Source organism: Diaporthe citri (assembly GCF_014595645.1).
Source record: "Diaporthe citri strain NFHF-8-4 chromosome Unknown scaffold_9, whole genome shotgun sequence".
Taxonomy (NCBI): Eukaryota; Fungi; Ascomycota; class Sordariomycetes; order Diaporthales; family Diaporthaceae; genus Diaporthe; species Diaporthe citri.
This window is the reverse complement of record NW_025064854.1, coordinates 47,392-74,665: the sequence shown is the minus strand read 5'-3', so window position 1 is coordinate 74,665 and position 27,274 is coordinate 47,392. Positions and strand designations below refer to the sequence as shown.

Sequence of the window (27,274 nt, the reverse complement as noted above, 5' to 3'; positions counted from 1 at the left end):
TTTCTTAATGCCGTTTTACCTAAGTATATTAAGTTTTTATATAACTTTATTATAAGCATTATTCCCTTAAATTTATATTATATCTGCATTTCCTAAAGCTTTTTAATGCTATGTTAATTCCCCAAATTTAATATACTTAACTTTAACTTTTCCCTTTTAAATTTAACGTGTTAATCCATTATTTAATATTATAATATTTAGTTATTTTATGCTGATAATTATTCCCTTACTTTAATAAAAATCTTAGTTAAAAAAGTTATTTAAATTTAAAATGTTAATTAAGCATGTAATCCTATATATAAAAACGTTATAAGCAGGACTTATATTAATATCCTTATTAAACAAGGTCTTTAAGTTATTAATCTTTACCAGCCTTATAATTAGCTGCTATTATAAGTAGCTAGAGTTGCCATTATATATTAAAAAGTCTTTAATATATATAAATTAAAGGATAAGGTTTGCTTATTGCTTATAACTTTCCGGCTAGCTTAATATTAAGCGATTAATGTTAAGTAAAAATGGGTTATATAGCTATTTACTTATATATAAACTAGTTTTATCTTGCTATTGCGCGTTGCTTATGTACTGTCGTGTTAATTTATTTATTCCCGCAAGGTTATTTTTTATTAAGAACCTGTTAAGTAGCATTTTATCTTCCTTAAGCTTTAAGTTGTTGTTGGATAGGTTATATCTTGTAAAGAGGTCTTTATTAATAAGGCCCTGCATTGCCTCCTTTATTAGCCTTTCCTTATTATTCTTAGTCTTAGCTTGCTTCCCCCTTAAATTATAAGTTTTTAATAAGGTTATTAATTATAATATACCCCTTAAAAAGAACTTAATGCGCTTTGCTAATAATAACGTAGCTATAAAGTTTAGCTAATTATTTATATAATTAAAGAGGATGTTATACTTAAATATTTTAATATTAACTTTAAAGCTTTATAACCTTTCCTTATCTTAGCTTCGCTATTTAAAGTGTTTTTACTTAAAAAGTTTATTAAGTTACTTAAAAATGCAAGCTTATTAATTATTTAATAAGTTTAATATTGCATGATTTATCATTTATATATCTTATAATATATTATAAAGATTTATTATTTATTAATTAATTAGGTTTATTAAGGGGTGCTTTATAAAGCTTATTTTAAAGCCGTTATTATGGTGAACTTAGTAGAGAAATGGGGCGAAAAGGTAACTAGGGATTAGCATGATTTTAAACCTTACTTAATTAAGGGTAAGCAGCTTATTAGGCTTGGGTTTTTATTTAAGTCTTGTTTTTTGTTTTGAGTTTTAGTAAGTAAGCAAACTTAAGGGATAAGGTAGGCTTACCTTTAAGTGGTTATAATGCTTTTAATATTTCCTTATGTAAATATATTATATTAAATATATAACCTCTTTAATGCATTTATTAAGGTCTAGCTTATAAAAAGCATTCTTTTTATATATTGCGTTATATTTATAATTGTTTATTTTAATATAAGCTAAGAACTGCTGCTTGTATATTTAATTTATTTAATGATATTAAACCTATGATAAGCTTAAGCAATAATAATTAAACAGCAAGAAAATTAAATTTCCTTAAGCGTTAAGTTTTATTTAAAGAAACTTATATGCTTAGTTAAAGCCGTATTAATTTACAATCTTTTAAAAGTTTAATATTTGCTGCTTATATTAATTATGTTTTTAGCGTGGTTTAATTAGCTTATTATAATAAATCCCTTTTACTTAATAATTATTATAAATTTAAAGGTGGTGAAATATATTATAAATATTAAAATTAAGACTTTTATAAATTTTAAATTAAACTTTAAATGTTGGAATAATAAATTGTTTAATTATCCCTAAGCGTAAAGCTTTTTATATTTATATTAAATAATTCAGGCCCTTTTTTTAAGCTTAATATGCTTGTATGGTGATATAACTTTTTGCTATAAGGCTAGGAAGGTAATAAGCCTTAAGGTAGTTAATATTATATATGGCTTAATATATATATTTTAAATCTTTTAAGTTATTCCTTTAAATAATATTCTTAAAAAGGGATAATATAAAAAGTATAATAAGGGGGTGGTGGCTTTTTATGTAATTTAAAGAGGTTAATAAGATATAAAGGTTTTTTAATAAGCTATAATAAATAAGTTTAAGCTTTAATAAATTAAGTATAATAAGGAGGAATTATGCATTAATAAAAGACTTAAATATTTTATAGCAACTTTATATATAAGTTAAGAGATATTTAAAGGGCTATCTTATAGTTTTATATTTATATGCTAAGATAATAGTTAAAGGTTGGTTTAAAAGCAAACCTATAAAGTTATTGCAAAGGGCTAACTTTTTAAGATCTTAGTATTGCATAATAAGAGTATTTATATATTTATTTTATAGTTATTTTAATGCTTAATCCTGCTATAAATTAAGATTAAGCATTATTTTAAGGCATTTTATCTTTTTTTTATTAATTGCATTATATTTTATTAAACTTTTAAGGCCGCAAAATCTTTTTTATTATATAGTTATATTAAATCTTATGAAGAATAATTTTAATATTAAAGTAAGTTATTAAGGGATTTACTTTTAAAATGGCTTTTATAAAGGGAAAAGCAGCCCTTTATATATATAAAATAGCTTTTTTCTTAAAGTTAGCTTTGGGGTTGGATTTAATTATGTTTCTAAAGACCTTATTTTAATAAATAATAGCAAAGGTTCTTATGCATAATTATTACTACACCCTAGGCCTTAAGGATTAACTTAAAGTTAAGATAATTATAAGTAATAACCTTTAAGAAATAAATAAGCGTTTTAATTTCAATATATATAAAAGAAATTACTTTTAAGAAAGAGAAATTAAGTATTATATGCTTAATAAGGTATTTTTAGCATTATAAAAGATATACTTTTTCTTATTACTTATAATATTTACTTTAAGGGGTATATAAAATAATTACCTTTATCTTTTTAAATAAATTATAATGCCTTATTATTATTAAAATATAGATTAAAACTATTTATTAAACTATTAATTTATAATTTAATTATTATTAAGCTTAAGTAAAACTCTTTATAATAAAGAAAAATATATTTTAAGGTTTTTTATTAATCTTTAAGTTTTATTAATTTAATATTTTAATAAACTTATAAGACTTAAAGTATAATATTAATAATATAAAGTTAAAAATATTATTGCTGCTTTATTTCTTTATTAATAGCAATGAAAGAAATAATAATAAATAAGTTGTATCCTTTTAAAAGAGTTATAAATAAGTTAATTTTATTAAGGTTAACTTTAAGAAGGATTAGGAAAATGCCTTGCCCTTTAACTTAAAGCTAAATAATATCTTAAATATAATGGCATTCTTTTAAATATATTAATAAATATATTAATAATCTTTATATATTTAATAAGCTTTTAAGTTAAGATAATATTATATGCAGATATTATGGTTTGGGCTTGTGCCTATAGTGATTAATCAGCGGGCTCTGGCTCTATAAGAATAGGCTTTAACGCGGGTGCAGATGGGGAGTAAACCTTCTCCTTTGTACTTTAAATATTAATTCCATTTAAATATCTTTATTTTATAAGTTTAAAGTTAGCTTATAATATATATTTAAAGTCCTCTTGCATTATAAACTTATAATGCAATTATATAAAACTTAATATAATAAAACTTAAAAGGAATAATAGCAGCCTATTAAGCCCTTCCTTATCTTAAGGAGCTTTTATCTTAGGAAAGTTTAATAACTTAATTAATAAAAATAAGAGCTAAGTTTATAATAAATAGAAAAATAATTAGCATTAAAGGGGCTTAATTCTTTTATATATTTAGCTAATTAAGAATTTTCCGCAATTAATTTTTACCTTATATTAGTTTTATAAAGATATTTAAGGAGTAGTTAAAAAGCTTTTTAAAGAAGGTTTGCTTTGCGCTTAAAGATCCTTTTAAGCAAAGGCATGCTAAGCTTAGCTTAATTACATTGCAATAATACTATAAAAAGGGGATAATAGATTTTTTTACTTACTTTAATTAGCTTTCTTATATAATTAAGGCTTAAGCTTAATTAAATAATTATAAAATATTATTTATAGCTAATAAATTTATTATCTTAGCAAGGTTAAAACTTAATTATAAAAAATAGCTAAAAATATTTAAGGCATTTTACTTTGCTTTATAATAATATAAAAGCATTTTTAGCATTATAATAATAAAGGATAATACTTAACCTTAAAATAATAAAATAATAAATATTAATATTATAATGATTTTAATAAAGAAAGTTAAGTATTATGCTTATAATTAGCTTAGTTATTATAAGCATAATTATTTAAATTACTATAAAAAAACCTATATATAGTTATTATTAATTAGGCTTAATAAGGAAAAGGCGCTTAATTAAGGTTATTTTTAATATATAAATTTTTTTTTTATAGGGTAGAACTTAAAGTAATATTAACTTAATATTAGCCTAGGCTTAAAGTAAGCTAGCTAATATTAATTAATTTAGCGTTATAAAACTTTTAAAGCTTAAAAACTTTCTATTAATAAAGTAAATTATTTATAATTAAACGCTAATTAATTGCAAGTTATATAATAAGTTTATAACCCTAAGGCTTTAAATAAGGGAGCTTATATAAAAGGCATAAATTAAAGGATCTTAAGAATATTGCTAGCTTAGCTATTAGCTTATACTTAAATAATCATTTTTTATTAGCTTACTTTAGCTAGCATATTAAATTATAAGGTATAGAAAGGATGAAAATATATATATATATAATATGGGCCGGCTTAATAGTGCAATTAAAGCGCTATGGATTAATTAAATGGCTAGGTAAAAGGCAATATTTAATTTATAATTAAAGCAATACCTCTTTTATTTTTTATTATATAATTAACCCTTTAAAAAGGCCCCTTTGCAGCTTTAACTTAGGAAAAGGGGATATATTATGGTTTAGGCTTGTACTTATAGTGATTAATTAGCGGGCTTTAGCCTTATAAGAATAGGCTTTGGCGCGGATATAAATAAAGAGTAAATCTTCTCCTTTGCATTCTAAATATTAACTTTATTTAGGCACCTTTATTTTGCGAGTTTAAGGTTAGCCCATAACAGCGGAATAGCTTTAAACTTTTAAATTTCTGCTTAATTAATGGTTAAATATAATATAAATTATTTTTATTTTTTACTTATATTAAGTAAAATTAAGTTTTTTATTAAGATAGCTTTTATAGATTTAAGGTTATGGCTATAAATATATGGTTATTATCTTAAATTTAAGTTAATTTCATTAATATATGCTTATATAATTAAGCCTTAAGGCTTATTTAAAAGCTTAAATAATAGCTTAAGATTTAAAATAATAAGGAATATAAAACTTAATAATTTATGCTTTATATAAATAAAATTAATTATTTTAAATATATATTAGCGATGTAAATTATAATAATAATTGCTTAATTAAGGAAGGTTTTATTAAGTTAACTTATTATTAATTCTTTATATTAATAATTTCTTATAAAAGTAATTATAAAGACTTTTAACTTAAAATTTAATAAAAGTATTTTATATGTTTTTATTTGCTAAATAAAGTAAGATTGGGATTAAGTTATAATTAAAGTAAGGTGTTAGTTTTTAATGCTTAACTTAAATATATATTTAAAGGTTCTTTATATTTAAGAAATAATGTCTTTAATTATTTAAATAACTTATTAAGCATAGGAATTCATTATTTTCTGTAATAGCAGGTCTTTTTAAGTAAACATAGCTAATATATATTAAGAAATTATCTTAAGCATTTAAGACTTATGGATAAGCTTATTTAAAATTTAATATTAATATATATGGAAATTTTTCCATTTTAATATTTTTATTAAGATATTTTAAGTTGGTAATTAAAGGTAATATCTTAAGTTGGTGATTAAAGGTAATATCTTAAGTTGGTAATTAAAGGTAATATTTTAAGTTGGTAATTAAAGGTGATATTTTAAGTTAATAATTAAAGGTAATAATTCTTTTAAGGTAATATTTAAAGAGTAATAATTATTTATAATTAAATATTATTAAAGCTAAATATTATATATTAATAATTATTCCTTAAATTTTATTTATTATAAAGCTATTAATAATTTTAAAATTATCTTAATTACTTTTAGCTTAAAGTTAATTAATTATAATGCTATTTATAATTTTAATAATGTCTTTATTCTTTGTAAAATACCTTATGGGACTTTCCTTATTTATGCTATTCTCCTTAAATACTTTGCCATAAACACTCCTCCTTAAACAAAAGAAAACTGAAATTTAGTACATGAAAAGGTTGAGGTCATCGGCACCCATAATTCGGTACCCAGGGAGGATGCCTGGATAGAAGACTCCGATAAAAGACTCCGATAATGACGCTATCATGTGTCTACACAATTGCAGGGGAAACTTCTGCTTTAAGCGTTTTGCTAACAAGTGTGCAAGACAGCTGAGGCAGGGGGCCATTGTGGTGTCACAGAGAGACGAGCAAGCCATTTGGCAGACCATGACAGACTACGGCACTCCCAACAATGGCTTTGGCGAGTCACCGTCGATGGAGCTTGATGAGGTGCTTTAGTAGGTCTATTAGAGGAGATCTAGACTTGGGGAATTCATGGCCGTTTGGGAGGAAAAGAAAGTTTCAAAGAAAATAGAGTCAGCTGATATAAGATTGTATCAGCTTCCATAAGTAAACATATTCCGTGAGACGAACAAGGCGGACCATAGAGAACCCAAATGTGATCATCTTGCAACACCTTATGCTGAGCTTCTGTTGGTTGGAAGAAGTTTGAAAATAGATACAGTAGATGATACCCCAACAAGCCAAAGAGTAAGAGACGTGCACTACGTTGGGCTACTCGAGGTAGATAGATAGGTGGTAATAGAGCTCTAAAGCAGCAGCAAGTGAATGAATGCTTGGAACCCCACCCCTGAATGATCCAATCGAAACGCGGGGTAAGGGTTAGGGTCATGAGCGGAACTGCACACGACTTAGTGCCTCAGGAACCGACTCTGGTTGCGGACAGCGGGTTTCCCTCCTGCAACCTACAAACAAAGCCTCATTAGCCATTGCTACCCCCGCCCCCAACGCCCAACACCATCTCATCATTGTTGCACATTCACGGCCCTTGTGGAAGGAACAGAAAGCGATAATTTGCAATCGCAATACTGTCAGTGTCAGCACCGAGTGCGCTGTAAAGGACGGGAAGTTTGGGTGGGACACAACACGAAGCTTGCGCTAGGTAATCCACCCGGCGAAGCCCAAAGCCGCGCAGCAACGATGGATCGCAACAAGAGAGTCGCCAACGCGGGGTCAACTGATCAGGACACCCCAACGTTGGATGGGACAGTGCGTTGAAGAGGAGGAACATCAGTACTTGCCCTGCTCTTCGCGGAGAGCGCGGGACCAAACCACAGTGGGCTGTCTAAGGAGCACATGAACCTCCCGAAAGCCTTCAGCAAGACCGCGTCTCCGTGTCCGTGCTGTTATTTTGCTTCCAAGCAAAGCCGGACAGGCCGCTGCCTCTGCACAACAGTCGCCCTCATGTTCAACACAATCTGGCAGGAGACCTTGACCATCCCGCCGCCCAACTGCCAAGACCGGCTTGACGGGCTCGGTCATCGGTGGTGTACACCGGCATATCGCCCTGCAGAACCCTTGTCGTTCCGCTATCCTTCGACACGCTTCCACGTGCCCCGGCGATGAGGTTTCATAGAAGATGGTGACCACCCGAACGCCTTCATGCATCATCACTGTGCTGCAAACCGTTGTCAAGACGTGCCGAGGATCAGAACCCCAACTAGGAAACGACCATGTTGAACTTCCGGCTAAAGCGCCTCCACACATCCAAGGGAGTGGGCCAATTCACTTGGGGCCAGCCGCCCAGGGCTCGCCATACGGCCTTGATCTGAAGGGAGTCATTGTGACAGTGGGAAGGGCTGTTTAGCAGCAGTTGATGTTCTCCAGACGACGTTGTTTTGATGAAGGGCCGTTTCTTGGCTCGGACATGATCGCATTCTATCTGCGCGACGAGCATTAAATGCCTGCCGTGGCTCCGAGTTGCTTGCTTGGCTGTCTGTCACGATGGGAGCTGACATCTTGAACTGTCGTAAACCACTATAGCCCTACGTAGATACTTGACTGCCTGATACTGAAATGCTGGGCCTCGATAGAGGGAGGAGGCTCAAGCAGACAAGGTGGGGCAGGGGCAGCCTTGGGGGCGCCGAGTCCTGACTCCAGCAAGCTCTCTGGGCGATGCTGCAAGGACTCTGGGTTTTCACCCCAATCTGCCCCAGGTGGTGTTGCTTGAATCGAGCGAGGGGCGGGATAGGCTGGTGCGCTGGCAAAGAAACAACAAGTCGCTTTCGCGGCAGTCGATTGCGCAGAACGGCACGCATTGTTGCCAGAGGAACTGGCCACAGCGAGCGGAGGACTTTGACACAGCCAGAACAAGGGCCTTGCCCGGCTTGACGAGCTTACGCCTTGACTTTCGGACGGGTGGTGGAAGTCTGAGTCTGAATCTGAACCGACCGCCCGGCGACGGGTTGATGCGATTGTCGCTGACCCCGAGGACGACACACCTGCGCGCCAGCCTGGGTTCGCCCTCAGATCTGGCACGGCACGGCTCTTGACGCGGGTTTGACTGGAGCAAAGGAGTGCCACCGACCTCTCCCTCCGCCTCGACCCTCATCTACAGCTCGCTCTGTTTCGCGACGCCTGCAGTCTCGGCCCTGCTGCATAGACACCTGGGAAGCCTCTCCCACCGTGCGACTCAACCTGTCGCATTGACGCGACGACTAGTGTCCTCCATCCCCTCCACCAGAACGTGGACGCGGAATCGTACGGCTGGCTAGCTGGCGTTTGCACAGCAGCTGCAAGAAGAAGTCGACGCGAGGTCGCCAGCCACGCGACCGACCAAGAAGCGTGCAACTAATTCTTTGTCGACCCGGTCTCTTTCCAAGCGTCAGCCTCGTGACGCTCGCTGGCTGGCGGTCCTTGATCCAGGCACCATCCGGTCTACCAACGCACGCCTTCGGCCTCCCAATGCACCCGAACCTGCAATCGGCCAGGTTTCTTCATTCGGTCGGTCCGTCTTGTATTTTGGCATCTGTCACAATATCCCACTCTCGAGCGTTGACGTCGACATCCACAACACCCGCAGCAGGCGGCGGTCGCAAAACGGCCAACTACCGCCGCATCTTGGGGATTTGAAAAGACAGGGCCCAAAAATCCACTGACAGCGCGCTGTGGTCCAGCGCGTCTAGCGGCTACCTAGGCACATCGGAGTGGTCCCCACGCCCACAGATCCTGGTTCGCCCCGGCTCAGCTACCGCCTGGGGTTGGGTCCTCTTGGCCACCGAAAAGCCAAAATGAAGTTCGCAAAGCGCAGGCGGATTCCTGCCTTTGGCTCCTCCGCCTTCCGACCTGACTTTGCACTCTCGACACGCCACCAACCCCGACAAGATGATGCAATGCCAGACGACAGCCGCAACCTCGGCGACGACCCAAGTGTGAGAGGACCGTCTGAACGAGGCATGAGGGATTCCGCCAACCCCCCTCGACGACCCTTGTCTCCCCTACATACCGCTGCCCCACACCCTGCAGCAGCCCCGGGTGAGAGAGCAGCCGCCCATCGCAGAGGCCGAGATATTATACGCAGCCCGCCTCCAACACGCCGTGACCGAAGCCACCGCAACACCAGACCTCGCGAGCGGTCCCGCAGCCCTCCCAGGCCCCCCAATTCCGCTCATCCGTATCGTCACAGATCCAGAGACTCTAGCAGAGACGGGGCCCATCGCCCTGGTGATTTGTTCCCTCGACACAGGCACCAAGGCCCTCGAGGCACCTCTTGGGGTCGCGAGGCTGCACATCCCACCGATTCACGCCAGCCGCCCCCTCACCAGCCCAGGGATCCTCACACCGACGAGTCTGTCCGACAGCCATCACGACCACGGTCACCTCTACCTGCTAAGCGACGGAGGAGTCGCAGTCCTCTTCCCAGTGCACCCTATCCGAGACGCTCTCGTCACGAGCACGGCCCGCGAAGGTTTGAAGGGGAACTAGACGCACCCAGGGCCTCTCCCTACCCAACCCGGCCGGAGACGTCCTCCTCCAGACGAGAACGCTCCTCGACGCGTCGGGAGCGACGTCTGTTTAAGAAGACTTCTGCTGCGCCAAAGGCGCCACCTCCAATTAGCCGTGGTCGGTCGCCTCCTCCACCCCGCGGTCGAGATTTTCCGGACAATCCCAACCTCTGTCCCCTCGGCCAGAGAGCATCTCCACATCGCGACCACAGCGCCTCGTCATTTTCTGGTCGCCGTCTCCCATCCTCTTCCCCTCGCCGCGAGGGCCCGCCGCCGCCGCCCGGCCAACGCCGGCGATCAAAACCGGACAACTTGTCCCGGGACGGACTCGAGCCGGTGTACGATAAAGAGAGGCACAACAATACGAGACCGCCAACACGGTCTCCTTCTCCAAGAGCTCGACGAGCATCTTTCTCGTCCAAGCGGCAGAGGAGGCTTGATCGCTTGCCGCCTAGGGGACTACCTTCCGAGCCAGCATCCGGCTCGAACAGTATTGAAGTCAACATGTCGGCGCGAGGAAATTTCCGTGGCTCATACAGTGGTCAGTATCCCGCAAGGGGCCATTATAGCCAGGGACCACATTCTTCCGGCCATGCTACGCCCAGTTCATCTTTCCATGGCACGCCCCCGGCCCAGTCGCCTTATAGCGGCGGCAGGGGCAATTGGGGTGGACAGCAACAGTATTCACCGCAGAGGTAGGTCAGGAGCACTCCAGTCTTCGACATCGGACCGCTAACGCTTGGTACAGCCAATATCCGCCGCAGTTCCCACCGAACGGCTACGCACCGACTGCACCTGCGGCACATTTCCAAGGCAGCCAGGCCAACTCACCCCCCGTAGGCACCCCTACCGGACCAAGCCACCAATTTTCTCAAAGCCCGTATCGCGGAGGGTATAGGGGGTCATCCAGCGGCGGATATCGAGGAAATAGCGCGGGCCCTGGGGCTGGTCGAGGTGCCAGCCGTGGCGGGTTCAAGAGCGGGCACTGGGGATCCAGTGGCAGCGGCTCCAGAGCTGCTTCGAGTCAGCCTGAAGATGCGGGCTCAGGACGTGCAAGCCCGCAAGCAGGCTTAAGTATAGGTGACCAGGGCTCATCCCATGGCGAGGTGGGAACGCACGAGAACGAAAATCCCTTCAGGCCGCCCAAGGAGTTCCAGGTGGAGGACACGGCCATGGACGAGGGGAATGACGAAGAACCAATGCCAGCTCCGGCAACCCGGCCGCCTCCAACAGGCCCTGCGGCAGAGAAGAAGATCAGTTTCGCGCTCAAATCAACCCCAAAGGCGCCCGTGACAGCCCCGAAGTTCGAGATATCCTCGAAATTCAACGCGCCAACGAAGAAGGATCCACCAAAGGAGTCTAATCGTCACGACCCTCGAGATCGGGACAGTCGCGATGCTCGAGAGCCACGAGATCATCGGGATAACCGAGACAACCGCGACCATCGCGACCATCGTGACAGCCGAGATGTCAAGGGCAGCCGAGACCATCGAGAGCACGCCCCACATAAGCACGTTACAGACGGTCGAGATCTGCCAAGAAATGTGCCAACAGAGCCCCGGGCGGCCAAAGAGCAACAGAGGCGCCAGGAGCAGCAGAAGCCTCGAGAACCTCGGGAACCTCGAGTACGTATGGTGAAGAGGAAGATGAAGCGCTTGAAGGAGAAGCCCGCCCTTCCAGATCACCTGGCAGCTTCCGATTCTGTCTACTTCCGGAAGCCCGGCAATGAATCTGTCATTGGTGCCGGCACGTACGGGAAGGTGTTCAAGGCGCTCCACGTCTACACCAAGAAGCTCGTTGCTCTGAAGAGGATTCGCATGGAAGGTGAGAGGGATGGCTTCCCGGTGACAGCTGTTCGAGAGATCAAGCTTCTGCAGTCTCTCAAGCACATCAACATTGTTGCACTGCTCGAGGTCATGGTCGAGAAAAACGAGTGTTACATGGTGTTTGAGTACATGTCGCATGACTTGACAGGTATTCTCAACCACCCCACCTTCAAGCTCGAAGCGGCGCACAGGAAACATTTGTCGAAGCAACTGTTCGAGGGCCTCGACTACTTGCACCAGCGCGGCGTTCTGCACCGAGATATCAAAGCTGCCAACATCTTGGTTAGCAGCGATGGTATTCTCAAGTTGGCCGACTTCGGTCTCGCCCGCTTTTACGCTAAGCGGCACCAACTTGACTACACAAACCGAGTCATCACCATATGGTACCGCTCTCCAGAGTTGCTACTCGGTGAGACTCAATACAGTCCTGCCGTAGACATTTGGAGCGCAGCTTGCGTCATGATCGAGATCTTCACACGGCGTGCCGTCTTCCCTGGTGATGGTGGCGAGATCAGTCAGCTGGACAAGATCTACTCTGTCCTCGGCACGCCGCACAAGTCGAGCTGGCCAGGTCTAACGGATATGCCTTGGTTCGAGCTCTTGAGACCCGGCGTGAGGAAACCAAACGTATTCGCAGAGCAGTACGAGGACAAGCTGCCGCCCGCCGCGTTCAAACTCATGGGCGAGATGCTGCAATATGACCCGCTCAAACGGCCGACGGCCGCCCAGGTGTTGGAGCATCCTTACTTTACCACCGAGTCACCGGCCCCGCGGCAAGCAGTGGAGTAAGTAGATATCCCCTTCGACATGTGTTGTCCTCCATGACACACTTGTGCTGACCAATTCGACAGGCTCCAACACGTAGACGGTGACTGGCACGAGTTCGAGAGCAAGGCGCTACGGCGCGAAAACGAGCGAAAGGATCGAGAAGCTCGCAAGGCTGCTGAGAAGGGATCTGGTTCCACAAGCAAGGACAACAAGGATTCCCGAAAACGACCTCCAGAGGCGAACGATGCAAACCGCGAGACCAAGCGCCAGCACGTTGAGAAGTCAGCAGAGGCAGCTTCGGGTGCTGGCGAGGTGATCCCGTCCAAGAAGGCCTAGATGTTTTGACTGGTGGCGACGACTATTTGAGGATCTCGACAAGAAAAGGTAGGAGACCTCCTCCAATGGTCACTTCCTAGAGTGTTGAGTGTAGACGATGTCCCGTGAAAGCATTTGGGCTAGAATGAATTCATACTTTTTCTCCCACCCTCAGTGGCCGAGAAAATAGAGTCCACACTTGTGAAAAGGACTTCAACGTGGCGGTGACATGTTTAAGTATTCGACTGATCGAGCAGACATGGGAATCAGCAGATAAGGCTGCGCCAGCGTCGTCCTTTGTACCTGCTCGATCCGCATCGCGCCGGTTGTTGTGCTTCGACACAGCTTCGCATTTCCGCAGCATGCTCTTGTTTTGCTTGCACATAGCATGCACATGCAGTATACCGTACCGGAGATTCCCCTTCAACAACCTTCTCGATTCCATTGCCGGGGCCTCGGCTTGGTGCTGTGCGAGTATGGCTCTACCTCGCCTGTCGAATCAGTTGAAATGACTGGCTGATCTCGTGAAGCACATCTTTCTTGCTTCCATCTCTGGCCCAACTTGTTGTGGTCACATGCTCCAGGCCAAGCCCTTCTTCGGCTTCTGACGAGTCTCCTGTCCATGGCATATAGCAAAGGCCCAAAGAAAAGCTGCGAGTGATTGGAGACCTCATGTCTGAGGGAAGGGAAAATGTTATTATTGGCGTCTCGAATCCTCCTCGTATCGTAAGCGGTTCAATAATTAAGGAGACTCCAAGGGGAAAACACAACTGCCGCCCGCCTGCCCATCTATCCCACAGCATGTAGCCAACTCCCCACACCCACCACGTTTCCCCTACTTACATTCATCCAGTTAGGCCGCTCCTCTCCGCCGGCAGATGCCACCAGCTAGGTCTATCTCCGCAGCCTATGACAACAATGCTGAGGACGGATGGCCCCAATCCCCCGATCCAAACCCGCAAATGCTTGAGACAAGAGGAACCTCCTGCCCACCGACTGACTCCCCTGCTCCGTACTGTGGCAAAGGTACCACCGTGCCCTTCCAAACGACTCCGCCAAACAATAATTAGGCCCAACCACACCACGTTGAGGCTGTCTCGCAATACGCATGTACACGCATACACACCACGCGAGCGCAGAAGTTTGGGGGAAGGGTGATGAGAAAATAGACAGAGCAAGGGGAGAGAAGTTGAAGCAGAATCCAAGACAAGGACAGAAGATATCGACAGTAAAAAACAGTGTTGTTGACAACAGTCTCTTTTGTTCTCCAGTTCCGGAGAAGAGTGAGGACTTTTCTTCTCTCTCGTAGCCGGCAGTAATAAGCATCCCCCCTTTACACTCCACGCTGATGCGGAACCAACCAGTGACTTGACACCGACACCGAGCCTAAAACCGCCCCCCCCCCCCCCCCAGCCGCCGCCGCCGCCCTCCAAATTCCTTTACCAATCGTCCACCACACACCATTCCATTCCTTTGACTCATTTCGACCGTTGCGACTTAAAGACAGTGCGGTAATAAACAAGAAAGAAGAAGAAGAAACGACAAGTAGCAGAATGTAGTTAGGGGTATGACACATTGACGTCCCGGTCCCACCCCTCCCAGCAGAATAACATGCGTTCTGGGGAAAAACTCCCCCCCGAGGATGCAAAAATGTACAACCCGCCATGGCGCGCTACTTTTGTCTTTCCGTTGCAACATATTGCTTTTTTTCCACCCTGTCCCCTACACCCCCCCCCCAGATGTCGCCGGTTCCGTGAAATGTGTGGTCTTCCAAAAGCCAGCCGCCCTCGCCCAAAGGTTTGGTATGTTGAGAAGATTGCCGAGCTTTTCCGGTTACTCTATGTCCTCAAAGTAGTCGCATATATAGTCACAAGTGAAAGTCGACAGTCGCGTTGATCTAGAAAGATGACGCTGAGGCCCAGTGCGGAGCCGTCATGTACAAACTTTAGGCAGGCGACTTGCTAGGAGCTCCGCCGCCGTTCTGGCGGGGATCCCCGCCGCTGACAGAAAGGCCGCCAATCCCGCTCGACAGGAAGGCGAAGGGGTCGCTCTCTCCAGCCGAGTAGAAGTTGTTGGAGGGCCCGGCAGAAGCAGGGCCGTTCTGTGCTGACTGGAAGGCAGCTTCGGCAGCGCGGCTGTCAAAGGGCCCGGCAGAGTGCGCACCGGGGCCGGGACCAAAGTGGGTGTTAAGCGAAGGGTAAGGTGCTGCGCCGCCGCCGATGCCGGATGGCAACGCGTAGGTGCTGGGCGGGCCGCCAAACTGCTGGCCGTAACCACCACCAGAGTTGAATCCACCTCCGGATCCGAAGGGCCCGGGCCCGGGCCCGGGGTTGCCGCCCATGGACGCTTGGCTCATGTAGCTGGATGGAGTATCCATCGGAGTAGGGTAGCCCGAGTCGGCAACAATGGCGGCGCCTGCGCGGCTGGCACCGCAGCGTAGGCAGCATACGTTCTTGGCAAAGTTATGGTACCCGCAGACCTCGTTGCCACACTTCCAGTCTCCGGCACGGAAAGGGACAACACCGCTGCCTCCCATACGGCCACCGCCACCGTGGCCCATGTGTCCATGGTGATGACCGCCGCCGCCGTGGTGAGGTGGGCCCATCATCGCTGGTGGCCCGTAACCACCACCGCCACCTCCACCGTAGCCACCGTAGCCCATATCACCTGTCGGGCCGGCACTGACCGCTGGGTACGAGCAGCGGAAGCATGCCGTGCGACGTTGGAAGTTCGAAAATCCACAACTAGGGCAGGTCCAGTCTCCAGGTCGAGGTCGGTTCTTGCTCGGCGGGAACGGGGTTAATATCTCCTGGGCCCGGTCCAGCACTCGGCTCGACGATGGGGAAACCTCGATGGCCTTCTCATTGAGAGCTCGGCCATTCATACACAAGCTCTCAGCCGCCTATAAACGCGAGCACGGTTAGCCTTGACAGTTGCACTTCGCCTGTCGTGATCTGTGCTTGTAGGTTTGACTGCACTTCGTACGGAAAAAAGCTGCACATCGGACACCATATCAAGTCCACAAGATAGTCCACTTGGATTTAAATGAAGGTGAAGGAACGGGCAAACCAACGATGCGAGGGTATCGACTTACTTCCTCATGAGATGAGAAGACTGCGAAACCAGTGCCCGTGGGCTTGTGCTGCTCAGGCGTGCGGAGAGTCCAAAAGGCGATGGGGCGGCCACCGAACTGGGTGAACCAGCTCTCGAGCTCAGATTGGGTTGTGTCGTGGGGCAAGCCCGACATGTGGAGCACCTTGCTCCGTTCTGAGAGGAAGGCCCTGACGTCTGCACGGGCATCCATCGGGCGAGTGAGCACGTCAGGGTGCTCATTGGGGGGCTGGGACTTCCGGACAAGACCGCGGAGAACACGAGCGAGGGTGATAGCTTCGTCCATAGCTCTGCGGGGCGAAGCAGGGGCGAGAGCCTGGAGATGGAAGGGCAGGTTATGCTTGATGGGAGCACTCGACTGCACCGCCTCGACCTCGAGAGCCGCACAGATATTAGCCAGCGACGACGGGCCAAAGGCCAAACATTCGGGATGATGCTGCTGCCATCTCTGGTATTCGGTTCGCAGATCGAACGTCCGAGAGTGCTGGAGATATGGAGGGAGCACAACGGCTTTGTCGCGGGCTTCTCGGGGGAGCTGGACCCGGAGGTCCCAAGCATCCAGGGTCACGAAGACGAAGTCGAGGTTCTGCGAGTTGAGATGCTCGGAGGCGAAGGTATCGAAACGGTTAATAGCGTCCCTGAACGTTCCGGCGTTCCTAACGTGCTCCCATGTTAAGGTGGTCAGGCTCGCTGGACAGGAAGAGTGGTTAGCTTTGTCGACCAAGGCAAATGGCGTACAGAGGGGAGACGGGATAGAAGTGCTCGAAAAGAGAAATGCGAGCGATGCAGACGCGTGAGACTTACTGCATAGGGGGGTGATTGGCGTATTGATAGGCTTCACCAACACGCTTTCGTGATGCAGCTGTTCGAGGAGAATATGCCCGTCAGCTTAGGGCCCATTTAGGTCACCACATCCCTGAGGAGTAGGAGGAGCAATTCGGGGTCAGAGCGAAAGAGCCCACCTCCTCAAGCGTCTTCGCGTCCACCAAGATCCACCCAATCTCGATAACCTCAGCGGAATCCTTGGTTACGTAGACGCCGTGTTCGTCGCAGGTGGTGGCCACATGAATGACCACATAGCGGTCAACATTCAATGGAGCTGGAGGGAGCGCCGCCATGGTCGGGACTGTTGGCGGTGAAGGGGTCGAAAGGGGTAGCTGGTCGACGGCGGGAGAGGGAGAAGGTGTGTCCGGGATAGCTGATCCAGCTGCAAGAGGTCAGTTGGAGCGCAAGAAAACCCGTCACGGCCTCGGCGGTTCAATCAAGGCCTGCGAAGGTGGAGCGGAAGCCACGAAAGCTGGATGTACGCCTCTGAGGGTTTCTGAGGGATTCGATGACGAGGCGAGCCAGGCAAGACTCGATGTAGAGCTTGAATGGCTGGGGACTCAGCCGGAGGAGACCTGTTCGAATGGACACGTACTGCTGCTGCCGCCAAAAGCTTGCCTCAGGGACCAGTATGGACTCGGGGAAAGTGGCTGCCCGCCGGATTGATGCGGAGAGGGGGAGGTGAACACAATGTGAGAACTCGGTAAGGAGATGCCGAGCCTGCAGGATGGATTGTGTGCGGTGCTGTGCTGTGCTGCACACACCCTCGAGGCCTTGTTTTGAGGGGAGAGTGAAAGAAGGTGAGGGAGGGAGGTGGTTTGGAGAGGAAAAGACCAAACCGAAAGAGACGAGACGACGGGATGGCAGAGTACTGCCAGGTGGACTGGACAGGACTGGACAGGACAGGCCAGGACCGAACCAGGGGGAGGGAGACGAGAACCAGCAAAGTGGAGGAAATAGTGACAGACAGACCAAGATCAGACAGATCAGATAGACAGAGCAGCGCAGAGCAGAGCAGCAGGAGACGAGCAGAGCACACCACACAGCCAGCTACTCACTGGCACACGTCAGGGCGAGGAAAAAAAATGACAAGCGGCGTTGGGGACTGTGCTGTGCTGTGCAGTGTGCTGTGCAGCGCTTTGCTGGTGGTGGTGTGCTGTACTCTCCTTGCAAACGACGGGCCTACCCCTGTCGCCAGTGTAATGTAATTGGAAGCTGCCCTCAATTTGTGGGTCGGTTTCCAGCATGCAGCACAGGCATCCTTTCCGATTCGGGCCTCCGTTTTGTTGTTTGGTGAGGAGGAGTGCTGGCCGTGCAGGCTGGTGGCAGCGGCCGGGGAGAGCTGGGAGCTTGGAAAGACTGGAGCTCTTCTCCTCTTATTGCCCAGCCAGAATTGACCCGACCCGACCTGACCTGGAATTTTTGACCTGACCTGGCCTGACCGTACGGCGGCCAGGGCGGGAAGTGTGATGGTTCAGCCAGAGCTTGCCCGCCTGCTCCTCCGTCAGATCAAGCGTGGCTTGCTCTTTTGTGAGTACTGCTTGCTGCTTTTCTTTCAATTTTCTTTTTCTTTTTCTTTTTCTTTCAATTTCAACTTCAATTTACGTTTCTTTCTAATTTTCCTATCACATTGCATTTCTGGTTCCCGACGTGTCTAGATCGAGAGCCATGCTCACTGGCGTGCGAACCATGAGAAAGAAGAAGCTTGGGAGCTGGCAGCTCGGGGAGGTCGCCCCCTCGGCAAACCGACAGATTGGCAATGGACGGGGGAACTCGACCCTGTAACCGGTGCATCTCCACGAACCTCAGGGGTAAGAGCCTGGGGGAGGACGAAGGCGAATCCTGCTTCTGAGCCGATCGTCTCTTCCTGTGCCTTGCGACAGGAGACTCCCCCGCGAATGAGTATCTGTGTCTGAGATGAACGTTGGTTTATTACCCGGTCTGTTCCGTTTTGCGGAACCAGACTGTTGGTCTGGAGTGGACGACCACAGACAACAGGCCGAGGTACGTAGTCAAAGTGCACACAGCAGGTCGTGGGTTAAAGTCATATACACGAAACCGATGATGGAGCTTCCTTGTCGGCCATCTCATCAGCCTGGACCTGCCAGATGCAGCACGCATGCACTCCATTCCCCATGTAGTGCGACAGTGATGCTTGCTTACCCTGGTACCTTGCCATGCCCGGGTCTGTCTCTGACCAGGCAAACACCGACCAGCCAGCCCATCAAGGTACCATGCTAGAGCACGTATCTGTGCTATGAGCGTTGTGCGTGCCACCTACTAGACATGGTAGGTATTCGACTAGGTACAACTACTGTGTACTTGGTAGTGTACAGGCCAATGGTTCAACCAATGTCAGGCCATGCTGGGAAACGTAGCGAGGACTCCCACGTTTTCCGATGCACCTCCGGCCCTTGACCCCACGCCTAGGGCTTGGACGGACTCGGACATTCATACTCGAGTAACTTGGGCTAGTCTGCCCGGTAAGTGGTTTAAATAGCGATGCCAGCCCCATACTTTTTTCCCTTGCACATCCTGTTGTGTGTTTGATCGCTCTCCTGGCAAAGATAGAGGGCGGGGGAGACGGGACAAAGGGACGTGTGTGTTTACGTTGACCGTGTTGACCGTGTCGGACAATCGCGAACACGTCACGGGCTGGGCCGTCCGCTGGACTGGGGGGATCCCTTGTCGACTTCCCACCTCTGCTAGCAGCAGCTGGAGCACATGTCGCTTGCTACCTACCTTAGTTGGGTAGGTAGTCTACTGCCTGATAACGGCGCCATGACACTCTTTCCTCGCGTTCTCGGGAAGAAGGATAGTGGTAAGTACCGTTGCGTTGCCCAAGTGATTTGCCGGCTCTTTTCTGTTGAGACGATTCATTATCATATTCCTGCCGTGGATACGGCCATCGCGATAATGCAGGCTTGTCGACCTGAAATTGGAATGCATGACGAGCTCGCCCTGACCTGCCGCAGCTCTCCGCCGACCCAAAGCACCCAGTCCACAGTACTTCGTACTCACAGCACCTCGACTAGCTGTACAGTTCTTTGCTGTTCCCGGTGCGCATATTACACCGAGCCTGTCTGACGCACTCTCCTCTGCGTTACACAATTGGCCACATGGCATATTTCATTCCGCAAGTCAGATCGCCAGGTTCAAAACGTGGCTGCCGCCGTGCCACGGACTAGGTCAGTAAGCAACATTTCTTTTGCTCTTTCCTTTTTTACCACAGTGCCATGTCGAGCCTCCCTGCCTCCCTGCCATCCAGCCTCCCTGCGTCCACGCCAGGGTTACGCCCAGAACCAACTGTCAGCCCGTCACTCGGATGAGGTGGTTGCAAGCCGTCTTTGTGACAAGTCCCCGGCAGAGGAGGAGCGAAGGGGGTTGCCGCCTTCCCTCCCCTTCCCAAATGAGCCTCCAAGTACTTGGGCAACTGCTACATTCTCTTCTCGGTATCTTGTCACCGTCACCACCCATCACTGCCAACTTACTTCCCTCCTCGGCCTATGCCTTCTTCACCTTGGTCCGAGTTCGAGGCCACGGGTGAAGGCCATCCCTCCCGAATGGATGCTCAGAAGTTGCTCAGAAGGGGACCCTAGTCAAGCTGGGAGCGGCTCCCTTGGCCGTGCCACCCACCGGCAAAGGTCTGGACGCCCAGCCTCGACCCAAGATAAGCTCTCGGAACGCTAGACACGGGGAGAGTTTGTCGGAAGGCGGCATGATTCTCCTCACGCACACTCGCATGGCACGGCGCACTTCGCGGCGCTCATCAGATCATGGCCATTCCTTACCCCCATGTCCCCGCACTCTCTTGGGAATCTCACGCCGTTGGGATGTCATATCATCAAGTGGTGTTCAGCAGTGCCTTCTATGTTTCAGACTCTGCAGTAGCCTCTCTGAATCCAGCATAGATCCGATAGGCACAACGTGGTTTCAGAGACACCTCTCGTCATAGCGCTCACAACGAGGCACTGTGGCGCAGAAACCCTCAACGCCATACCCGTGGTAATCAACATGCGTCCGGAGGCTGGACAGGCTGGTGGAGGGTCACTCTCACGACCCGTGCCGGATCGCTTCATCAAGAGAGGGTCCCGAACAGTAAATTATTTTTTTATGCTTCAAGAAGGAACAAGCCAGAAAACCACGGTGCTAAGACAATTCTTCATCCTCAATGCCCAATTCCTGCACTCCCCATTCCCTTCACATCAGCCGTGTACCCCATGGGACACTGCATCCGCTTCGTCGTCATCGTCTCGCCTGAGGGCCGCATTTGCCTGAACATATCTGTCGGATCAAACCTGTTGGTGTGTTGCGGTTAGCATCCGTCCGTCTATCGCCGCGCAACCAGCCCGGGACAGGGGCAGGCTTACCATGTCTCAAGGCTCGTCACTTGGAATTTGTCGCTCAGCTTTGCTACTGTCACACCTTGGATGTCGAGGATCCCGCGGTGAGCCTTGATGGTCACCGTCGATCCGTCTTCATTTTTCCCGACATAGTCACCCTTCATCCACCCCCAGTGACGCCACTTGAAGGCCACAACCGGTGGGCCGCTGTACACCTCCAGAACTTCCCAGGCAAAGTTCGGCATCATGTCTCTGAACGTCTTGTGGCTCTCGTCGAATGTGGAGTTGGCCCCGTAATATTTGTTGGGCGCTATGACCGCGGAATAAGTACCACTGCAATTGCTTTCGTCGTCAGCCACTTTGTCAGGGAAGAAGAAGCAAAACTCGCTTCGATCTTTTTTTTTCCTCCTTCCCCCTTCTCCTCTTTTTCCTTCCAACAGTCACCATCGCACGCAAATTGATGGTGGCACAGACGCCTAGGGAAAGCCAGGGGCCGGGGACGGTAAGAAGGCTACGCACACTTTCAACATGTGCTCCGCATCCTGAGGCGGTCCGCCATTGATTGCGAAGGTGTATTTCGCTGGGTCGACAGTTCGCCATTCGGACACGTCCATCTTATGTGACGCCTCAATCTCCCAGTTCTTGACCAGGTTCTCGACCAGTGTTTCCAGAGACTTGGCCTCATGGTTCGCGCGTTTTTCTGTTGAGAAGTCAGCACGGCTGAAGACTTGTGTGGGTTGTTTGGCGTTGGGGCTCGACGAGGACAGCATACCGTTTGCCCACATTTGCCTGGTGACTGTGTAGTCCGGAGGTGCTCCGTACCGCCATGTTGCCTTGTCATTGGTCTAGTGGATAGGAGGCGTCAGTTGAGGCTTGGAACTCTGCCGCATGGGCCAGCTGTTCAGAATCATGAACTTACGACAGCATTCGAATCGAGCATATAGTCAGGGAAGCTGGGACCTTCAGGCTCCTTCGCTTTGTCGTCTTCGACAGCGACCTTTCCCATTACTTGGCCCATGTTGAGGTATGTCGAGGAGGCCTGTGTGAAGTCGAAGATGTGGATGAGATCGAAAGTGCGTCTAGATCAATGGGCTCGCTTTGCCTTGTGAGTCTTGTATCACGATCTGCTCAGAGAATACACAACATATTACGGTTCTAGAAGGATGTCTGCCACGAGGATAGGCGGGGCCTCGTTTTATACACGAGACCTGCCATCTGCTTCTTCTTCTTTCACGCCGGTTCCCCGAGCTGGGCCCGAACAAACCTCCCTGACTGAACCTCATTTCAAGGGGCCCAAGTCTCTACCGCTCACCAATGCGGGCTTATCATAACCAGACTGCTTGGCCATACTTGGGTAGTTCGGGGCTTTTCGGGCTAGTCGTGTCGCAGCCATTGCTCAATATTTCGGGGACTAACTGCATGGAAAAAGTGCGAGTGTCTTTCCCTTCACACGGACAGAACTGGACAGGATGAGCGGCGACGCCAATGTCATGCACAAGTACATTCCAGCCAGGCGCTCAGCTTCACCCGACCGCGTGTCCTTTTGGCCCGGCAGCGGACTGAGACATGCTCATCCCTACGACGGGGATAGGAACCTTCGTCGGGCCTGCCGCTCGTGGAGCTCATGGCTATTTGCAGGGCCTTGCAGCGGCCACTTTGCAAGCGGCCTTGACTTACATAGGGGCCCACGAACTGCTTGCTATCATTCGCCAAACCGGCGTAATTAAAGGCACTGATCAGCCTTCTTCGATCCGGGGGCCTACCGGAGGATATGTGGGAAGCGGTCTGCTTTCGAGGCCCCCACGAGCAGCTGGGAATCTCGTCAAAGCCGGCGAAATTGGTGATCCTGCACGCCCGGTTACACCACGTCTCCGAAGCATTGACTCACCTATCAATGCCACGAGTCTGACCGGGTTGCGAGGGGACACGATCGGTGGAAGCCCCCTGCCCGAGATCTCTTATCTGCCTAGCACGTAGCAGTGAGATCTGCAGCCGTCAGGAATGGACGAGGATGCGTGACGCCCACGTTCACGCTCGTATGGCAGACAGGCAGGCAGGGGGCCCGGCTCCCGCCTACCGGATCATCCCCTGTGACATGAGGTGTGGATGGATGGTTGGCGCTGTCATCTGCGAAAAACAAGGGCGTGGCTTTTTGTTGGGCTACCACCGGCCCGAGGATTACACCACGCCTAACGGCGGGGCCCAAACACAAGGCGTACACAAGGTGAACAACATTCTGGGCCCATGAGGGCGACTGGGCCAGCCTCTGTGAAGCGACTATCTTCGAGTCTGCAGTTTCCTGACCGCGGGTCGAGTTGGGCCTCTGTTCGCTCCTGCCCGTTCTCAATGATGTCTGTGGCATTAGTTGTTGGCTGCCTTGAACAATTGGCCTCATCTCCTTGGTGTTATCGCTCGCCCTTTCCCATTTCTCCTCGTCACGGATTCCGACAGGAGTCGGGGTGTGGCAGGGCGCAAGGGATGTTAGTTGGACCCCAACGGAGTTCTCCCTCGCACTCCTGGAGCCTTCTCTCGCCATCCCCCGTCGCTCCCGAAAGAAAAAAAAAACGCCATGTCAGATCTCTGAGCCAGCCTCCGCCCCCTTCGATATTGTAAGGTAACGGCTGTCACTAGGTCTCGACGCCACTCATCGGGCGCGAATCTGTTGTTCTCAGATCCTTCGTTGCTAGCCTTGCTTGATTGTGATATTTGCTTCTGGCCATTTGTGGCGCCAATATTGACGCGCTCAAGTTAAAGACATGGATGACCGCAGCACACTTGGGACTGAGAATAAACGATGGGCTCTCAACGGATGATGCCGTCATCACACAACTGCCAGGTTTCCTGGCACAGTCTGCTCCTGCTTTTCCTTAGAGGAAGTTTGTCGCCGGCCGTGCCTTCCCAACCGAGGTTCGTCGTAGACGCTATGTACAATGGCACTTGGCACTCATGACTGACAATAGAGTCCTGACAAACAGATCACGCAAATAGCTCCGTGTGTTCCGAAAGTCTCTGACCTGCAACCATCTTGGCCGTACGAGACCTATTCCTTATTATCGATATTCGCCAAAGAACCGATCCAATGGAGGCCGACCCTATACACACGGCTTCTCCTGTCGGCGAGGCCAATCCTCGAAATCTTCCGAAACAGCGTTCTCGCGCTGTCAGCATCACCAATCCAAGGGACAATGTGACCATCCTCTTGCTGCTGGTCATAGCAATCTTCAGTCAGTTTGTCCCCTTGCCCATTCTTCCCCTGTCGGCCATGCTGTGCCGCCGTCTTCCGCCAGTCTCTCTGATACTATGTTTCACACGCTGATTAATGGGTCCGTAGTTCCTCCACTTGCCGTGCTGTGCATCACTAGCTGCGATGGCCAGTTCGTACTGAATCTCGGCCTCGAACTCCTCACCTTGTGAGTTACATGGAAGCCAGGAACGTCGCTTCAAGGCCAGAAAAGCTGATGGCATCGGGAATCCAGTGGAATCGCAAGCTTCTTCCATGCAGTCTGGGTTATTCTCTACTACGGCAAAGGTGGCCATCTCACCTGGGGACAACGGAGGAAGCTCGAGCGGCAGAGGCCCGCCAGGGCTCTCGAATTTCCAGCAGATCCTCAGCCCCCGCAGGTCCGCAACGAGGCATACGCCGATGCTCCGGCGTACAGCGACTACGGTGGGGGCCATGGCGGCGACTCAAAGTTTGCGTGAATTTGGGCGGAGGACGGCGCACACAGCAAAAGAGGAGGTGCAAATGACATTTCCCTGAGTAGTCTTGTGGCGTTGAATGCATACCTAAAGATCATGGATATCTGGATCATCAAGTTTGTCTTTGGTTGGAAACTACCATGGTCAATGGAGACTCGGTGTAGAGTGTTCTTACACGTCATACCCTAGAACATCTTCCAGGTAGTCTTCGGGTATCCCGCTCTGGGGCCCGTCTGTCTGCCAGCCAGGCACTCGACTGGAGAATGCTACCTCGTCGGGAATTTTCTGTCTATGCTCCTTCTTTTTGGCGTGTCTTGCTTGCTATATTGCAGTACGTTACAGCGAGGTTGCATTGTAGGGCTGAGTACTCAAAATAAGCGACACGAAGCGGCTGTTTTTGTTTGCGCCGTGACTCAGTTCAGACAACAGCGGAGACAAGGTCACGGGGTCCGTTGGATATATTGGTCCTTGGGGTCTGAATGTCGGACCTGACCGTCGCCGATGGCGTGCAGTCGTCTGCCCCGAGACGGCAGTTGGTACCAGACGAGCACTCACAATTTGCGTCTGGTGATCCGCTGTGCTTATTTTCACCATGAACACTGGTGAGCAAAGGAGTGAGCGCGTGCTGGCGCACCAAGATCACGCTGTGATGGACAGGACCTGTTTGACGCTGCCTTCGACTGGCATAAGCTGCCCCCGTACGTCGTGCGTGCGGAAGGGGGGAAGAGGCCGCGCTCACGGATGCAGCCGACCACGAACAGAGGGGGGCGGGGATTGGACCACGGAGCCTTGTTTGCTGTATCTCGAGTTACACGCCACTTTGTGAAAAAGGACCCGTGGACTCAAACCTGAGATGAGAAGCTTGGCGCGCCATGACGAGAGCGAGGCAGGCAGGCCGGCCGGCAGCATCTGACAGAGAAAGGCTTGACTCCCCGGGATCAGTCATCGTCGTCATCATCATCATCAGGCGCCGCAGTCCTCCTCCTCCTCCTCCTCCTCCTCCTCCTCCGGTGGGGATTGAGACATGGAGGGCAGCTATGTCGTCGGCTATTGAGGTGCTGCATGAGGAAGCAAGACAGGCGGGCACGCAATCTGACGGAGCTGCCTGCTGGAGAGACTCTGGTGACGAGCCGGCGAGTAGATGTCTGTCTCCTGGGTACTAAGTAGGAAGGTATCTGGGCATGGAGGAAGCCGATCAGGAAAAAATGTCTTGGGATGGATGGACCTCATGTTGTAAGTCGCATGTAGTCTACTTCACAGTACTTACTAGACCATGTCTAAGCACCGGTCCTGCTAGGTAGTTAGTTCAGCATACCTAGGAACAGCATTCGGCTGTTGCACAGGATGAAAACCTAGGCCAGGCACTGGGCAGAGAAGGGATGAACAGGCGCCAGGATCCCTCGTCTTGTTCTCCCATGGTCCTGAAGCATGGGGAGGAGAAGTCCGTGCTCAGGCCTTCTAGGCCCACGGGGAAGGAACCGGGCCACCACTCGGCCGTGGAGTGCGGGAGTACGTACCTGCCACCATCCCCCGGCCCCGCACCACGTATTAGTCTGGGTAGGTAGTCTGGGTACTTCCAGACGTCGGGGCGAACGGCAGTAAATGCATGTACAGCACACGGGCATTCTCTGCCGTGCTGCAGGGAAGGCGGGAGTTAGTGAGCACGCCGTCCTGCCTTTGAAGGGCAGCCACGACTGCTCTGCAGCTTGCAGCAAAAGGCATCGCGCCCGGTCCAATGGCGGGCCAGACAGCTTCACCCTAAAACAGACGACTCCTCTCCTCTCTCGACACATTTCTGCTGCTGCCGCTGCCGCTGCTGTGAGAGGGCAGAGCAGGAACAGCGCACAGCAACGGTTGATTGAATCCCATCAGACAACGCATTCGCGCGTCCGCTTCTCATTTCAATCCCTTCCTTTTCTTTTCCAGGGTTGACTGATTCCGGGCTCGACACGGCACGCGATACGACAACTCGACTCGAGGCATCTCGCATCGCGCATCCGCCTCTGTCGCCGCCGTCTTTCTCTGCTGCCGCTGCTCGTCATCGGCCGGACAAGCAGCAGCCACTGCCTCCCACCCCACCTCCTCCGACCACCACTCTCGAGATTACAGTGCGTCTGTTCAATCGACAATCGGAGGTCACACGCGCGCCCGCCAGTGCCAATCCATCAATCGCATTCCCGAGGTGGTGTTCTTCAACACCTGCTCCATCTGAGACATACAGCTCCCCAGAAGCCAAAGGACCACACCATGATACCTCAACTCGCCCTCTACCCGCGACAAGACTCTTTGTGACGC

General features: G+C 48.3%; 5 protein-coding genes across 5 annotated transcripts; 3 read left to right on the top strand and 2 right to left on the bottom strand.

The window, feature by feature from the left end:
* Positions 1 to 9,378: 9,378 nt before the first annotated feature.
* Positions 9,379 to 10,072, top strand: INS49_015226 (uncharacterized protein; the record flags this gene model as incomplete). The annotated part of the gene is made up of 2 exons (XM_043175912.1): positions 9,379 to 9,519; positions 9,614 to 10,072. The coding sequence occupies 2 exons, from the start codon at positions 9,379 to 9,381 to the stop codon at positions 10,070 to 10,072; spliced, it is 600 nt and encodes a 199-aa protein (XP_043019367.1).
* A 524-nt stretch (positions 10,073 to 10,596) lies between these two features.
* Positions 10,597 to 13,022, top strand: INS49_015225 (uncharacterized protein; the record flags this gene model as incomplete). The annotated part of the gene is made up of 3 exons (XM_043175911.1): positions 10,597 to 10,787; positions 10,841 to 12,703; positions 12,770 to 13,022. The coding sequence occupies 3 exons, from the start codon at positions 10,597 to 10,599 to the stop codon at positions 13,020 to 13,022; spliced, it is 2,307 nt and encodes a 768-aa protein (XP_043019366.1).
* Positions 13,023 to 14,946: 1,924 nt separating this feature from the next.
* INS49_015224 (uncharacterized protein) lies at positions 14,947 to 17,230 on the bottom strand (the record flags this gene model as incomplete). The annotated part of the gene is made up of 4 exons (XM_043175910.1): positions 14,947 to 15,903; positions 16,096 to 16,802; positions 16,917 to 16,974; positions 17,075 to 17,230. The coding sequence occupies 4 exons, from the start codon at positions 17,228 to 17,230 to the stop codon at positions 14,947 to 14,949; spliced, it is 1,878 nt and encodes a 625-aa protein (XP_043019365.1).
* Positions 17,231 to 21,105: 3,875 nt separating this feature from the next.
* INS49_015223 (uncharacterized protein) lies at positions 21,106 to 22,298 on the bottom strand (the record flags this gene model as incomplete). The annotated part of the gene is made up of 5 exons (XM_043175909.1): positions 21,106 to 21,235; positions 21,308 to 21,613; positions 21,800 to 21,980; positions 22,053 to 22,125; positions 22,200 to 22,298. 5 exons carry the CDS (start codon positions 22,296 to 22,298, stop codon positions 21,106 to 21,108), a joined length of 789 nt encoding a protein of 262 aa, XP_043019364.1.
* Positions 22,299 to 24,359: 2,061 nt separating this feature from the next.
* INS49_015222 (uncharacterized protein) lies at positions 24,360 to 24,982 on the top strand (the record flags this gene model as incomplete). The annotated part of the gene is made up of 3 exons (XM_043175908.1): positions 24,360 to 24,504; positions 24,612 to 24,690; positions 24,757 to 24,982. The coding sequence occupies 3 exons, from the start codon at positions 24,360 to 24,362 to the stop codon at positions 24,980 to 24,982; spliced, it is 450 nt and encodes a 149-aa protein (XP_043019363.1).
* Positions 24,983 to 27,274: the final 2,292 nt, after the last annotated feature.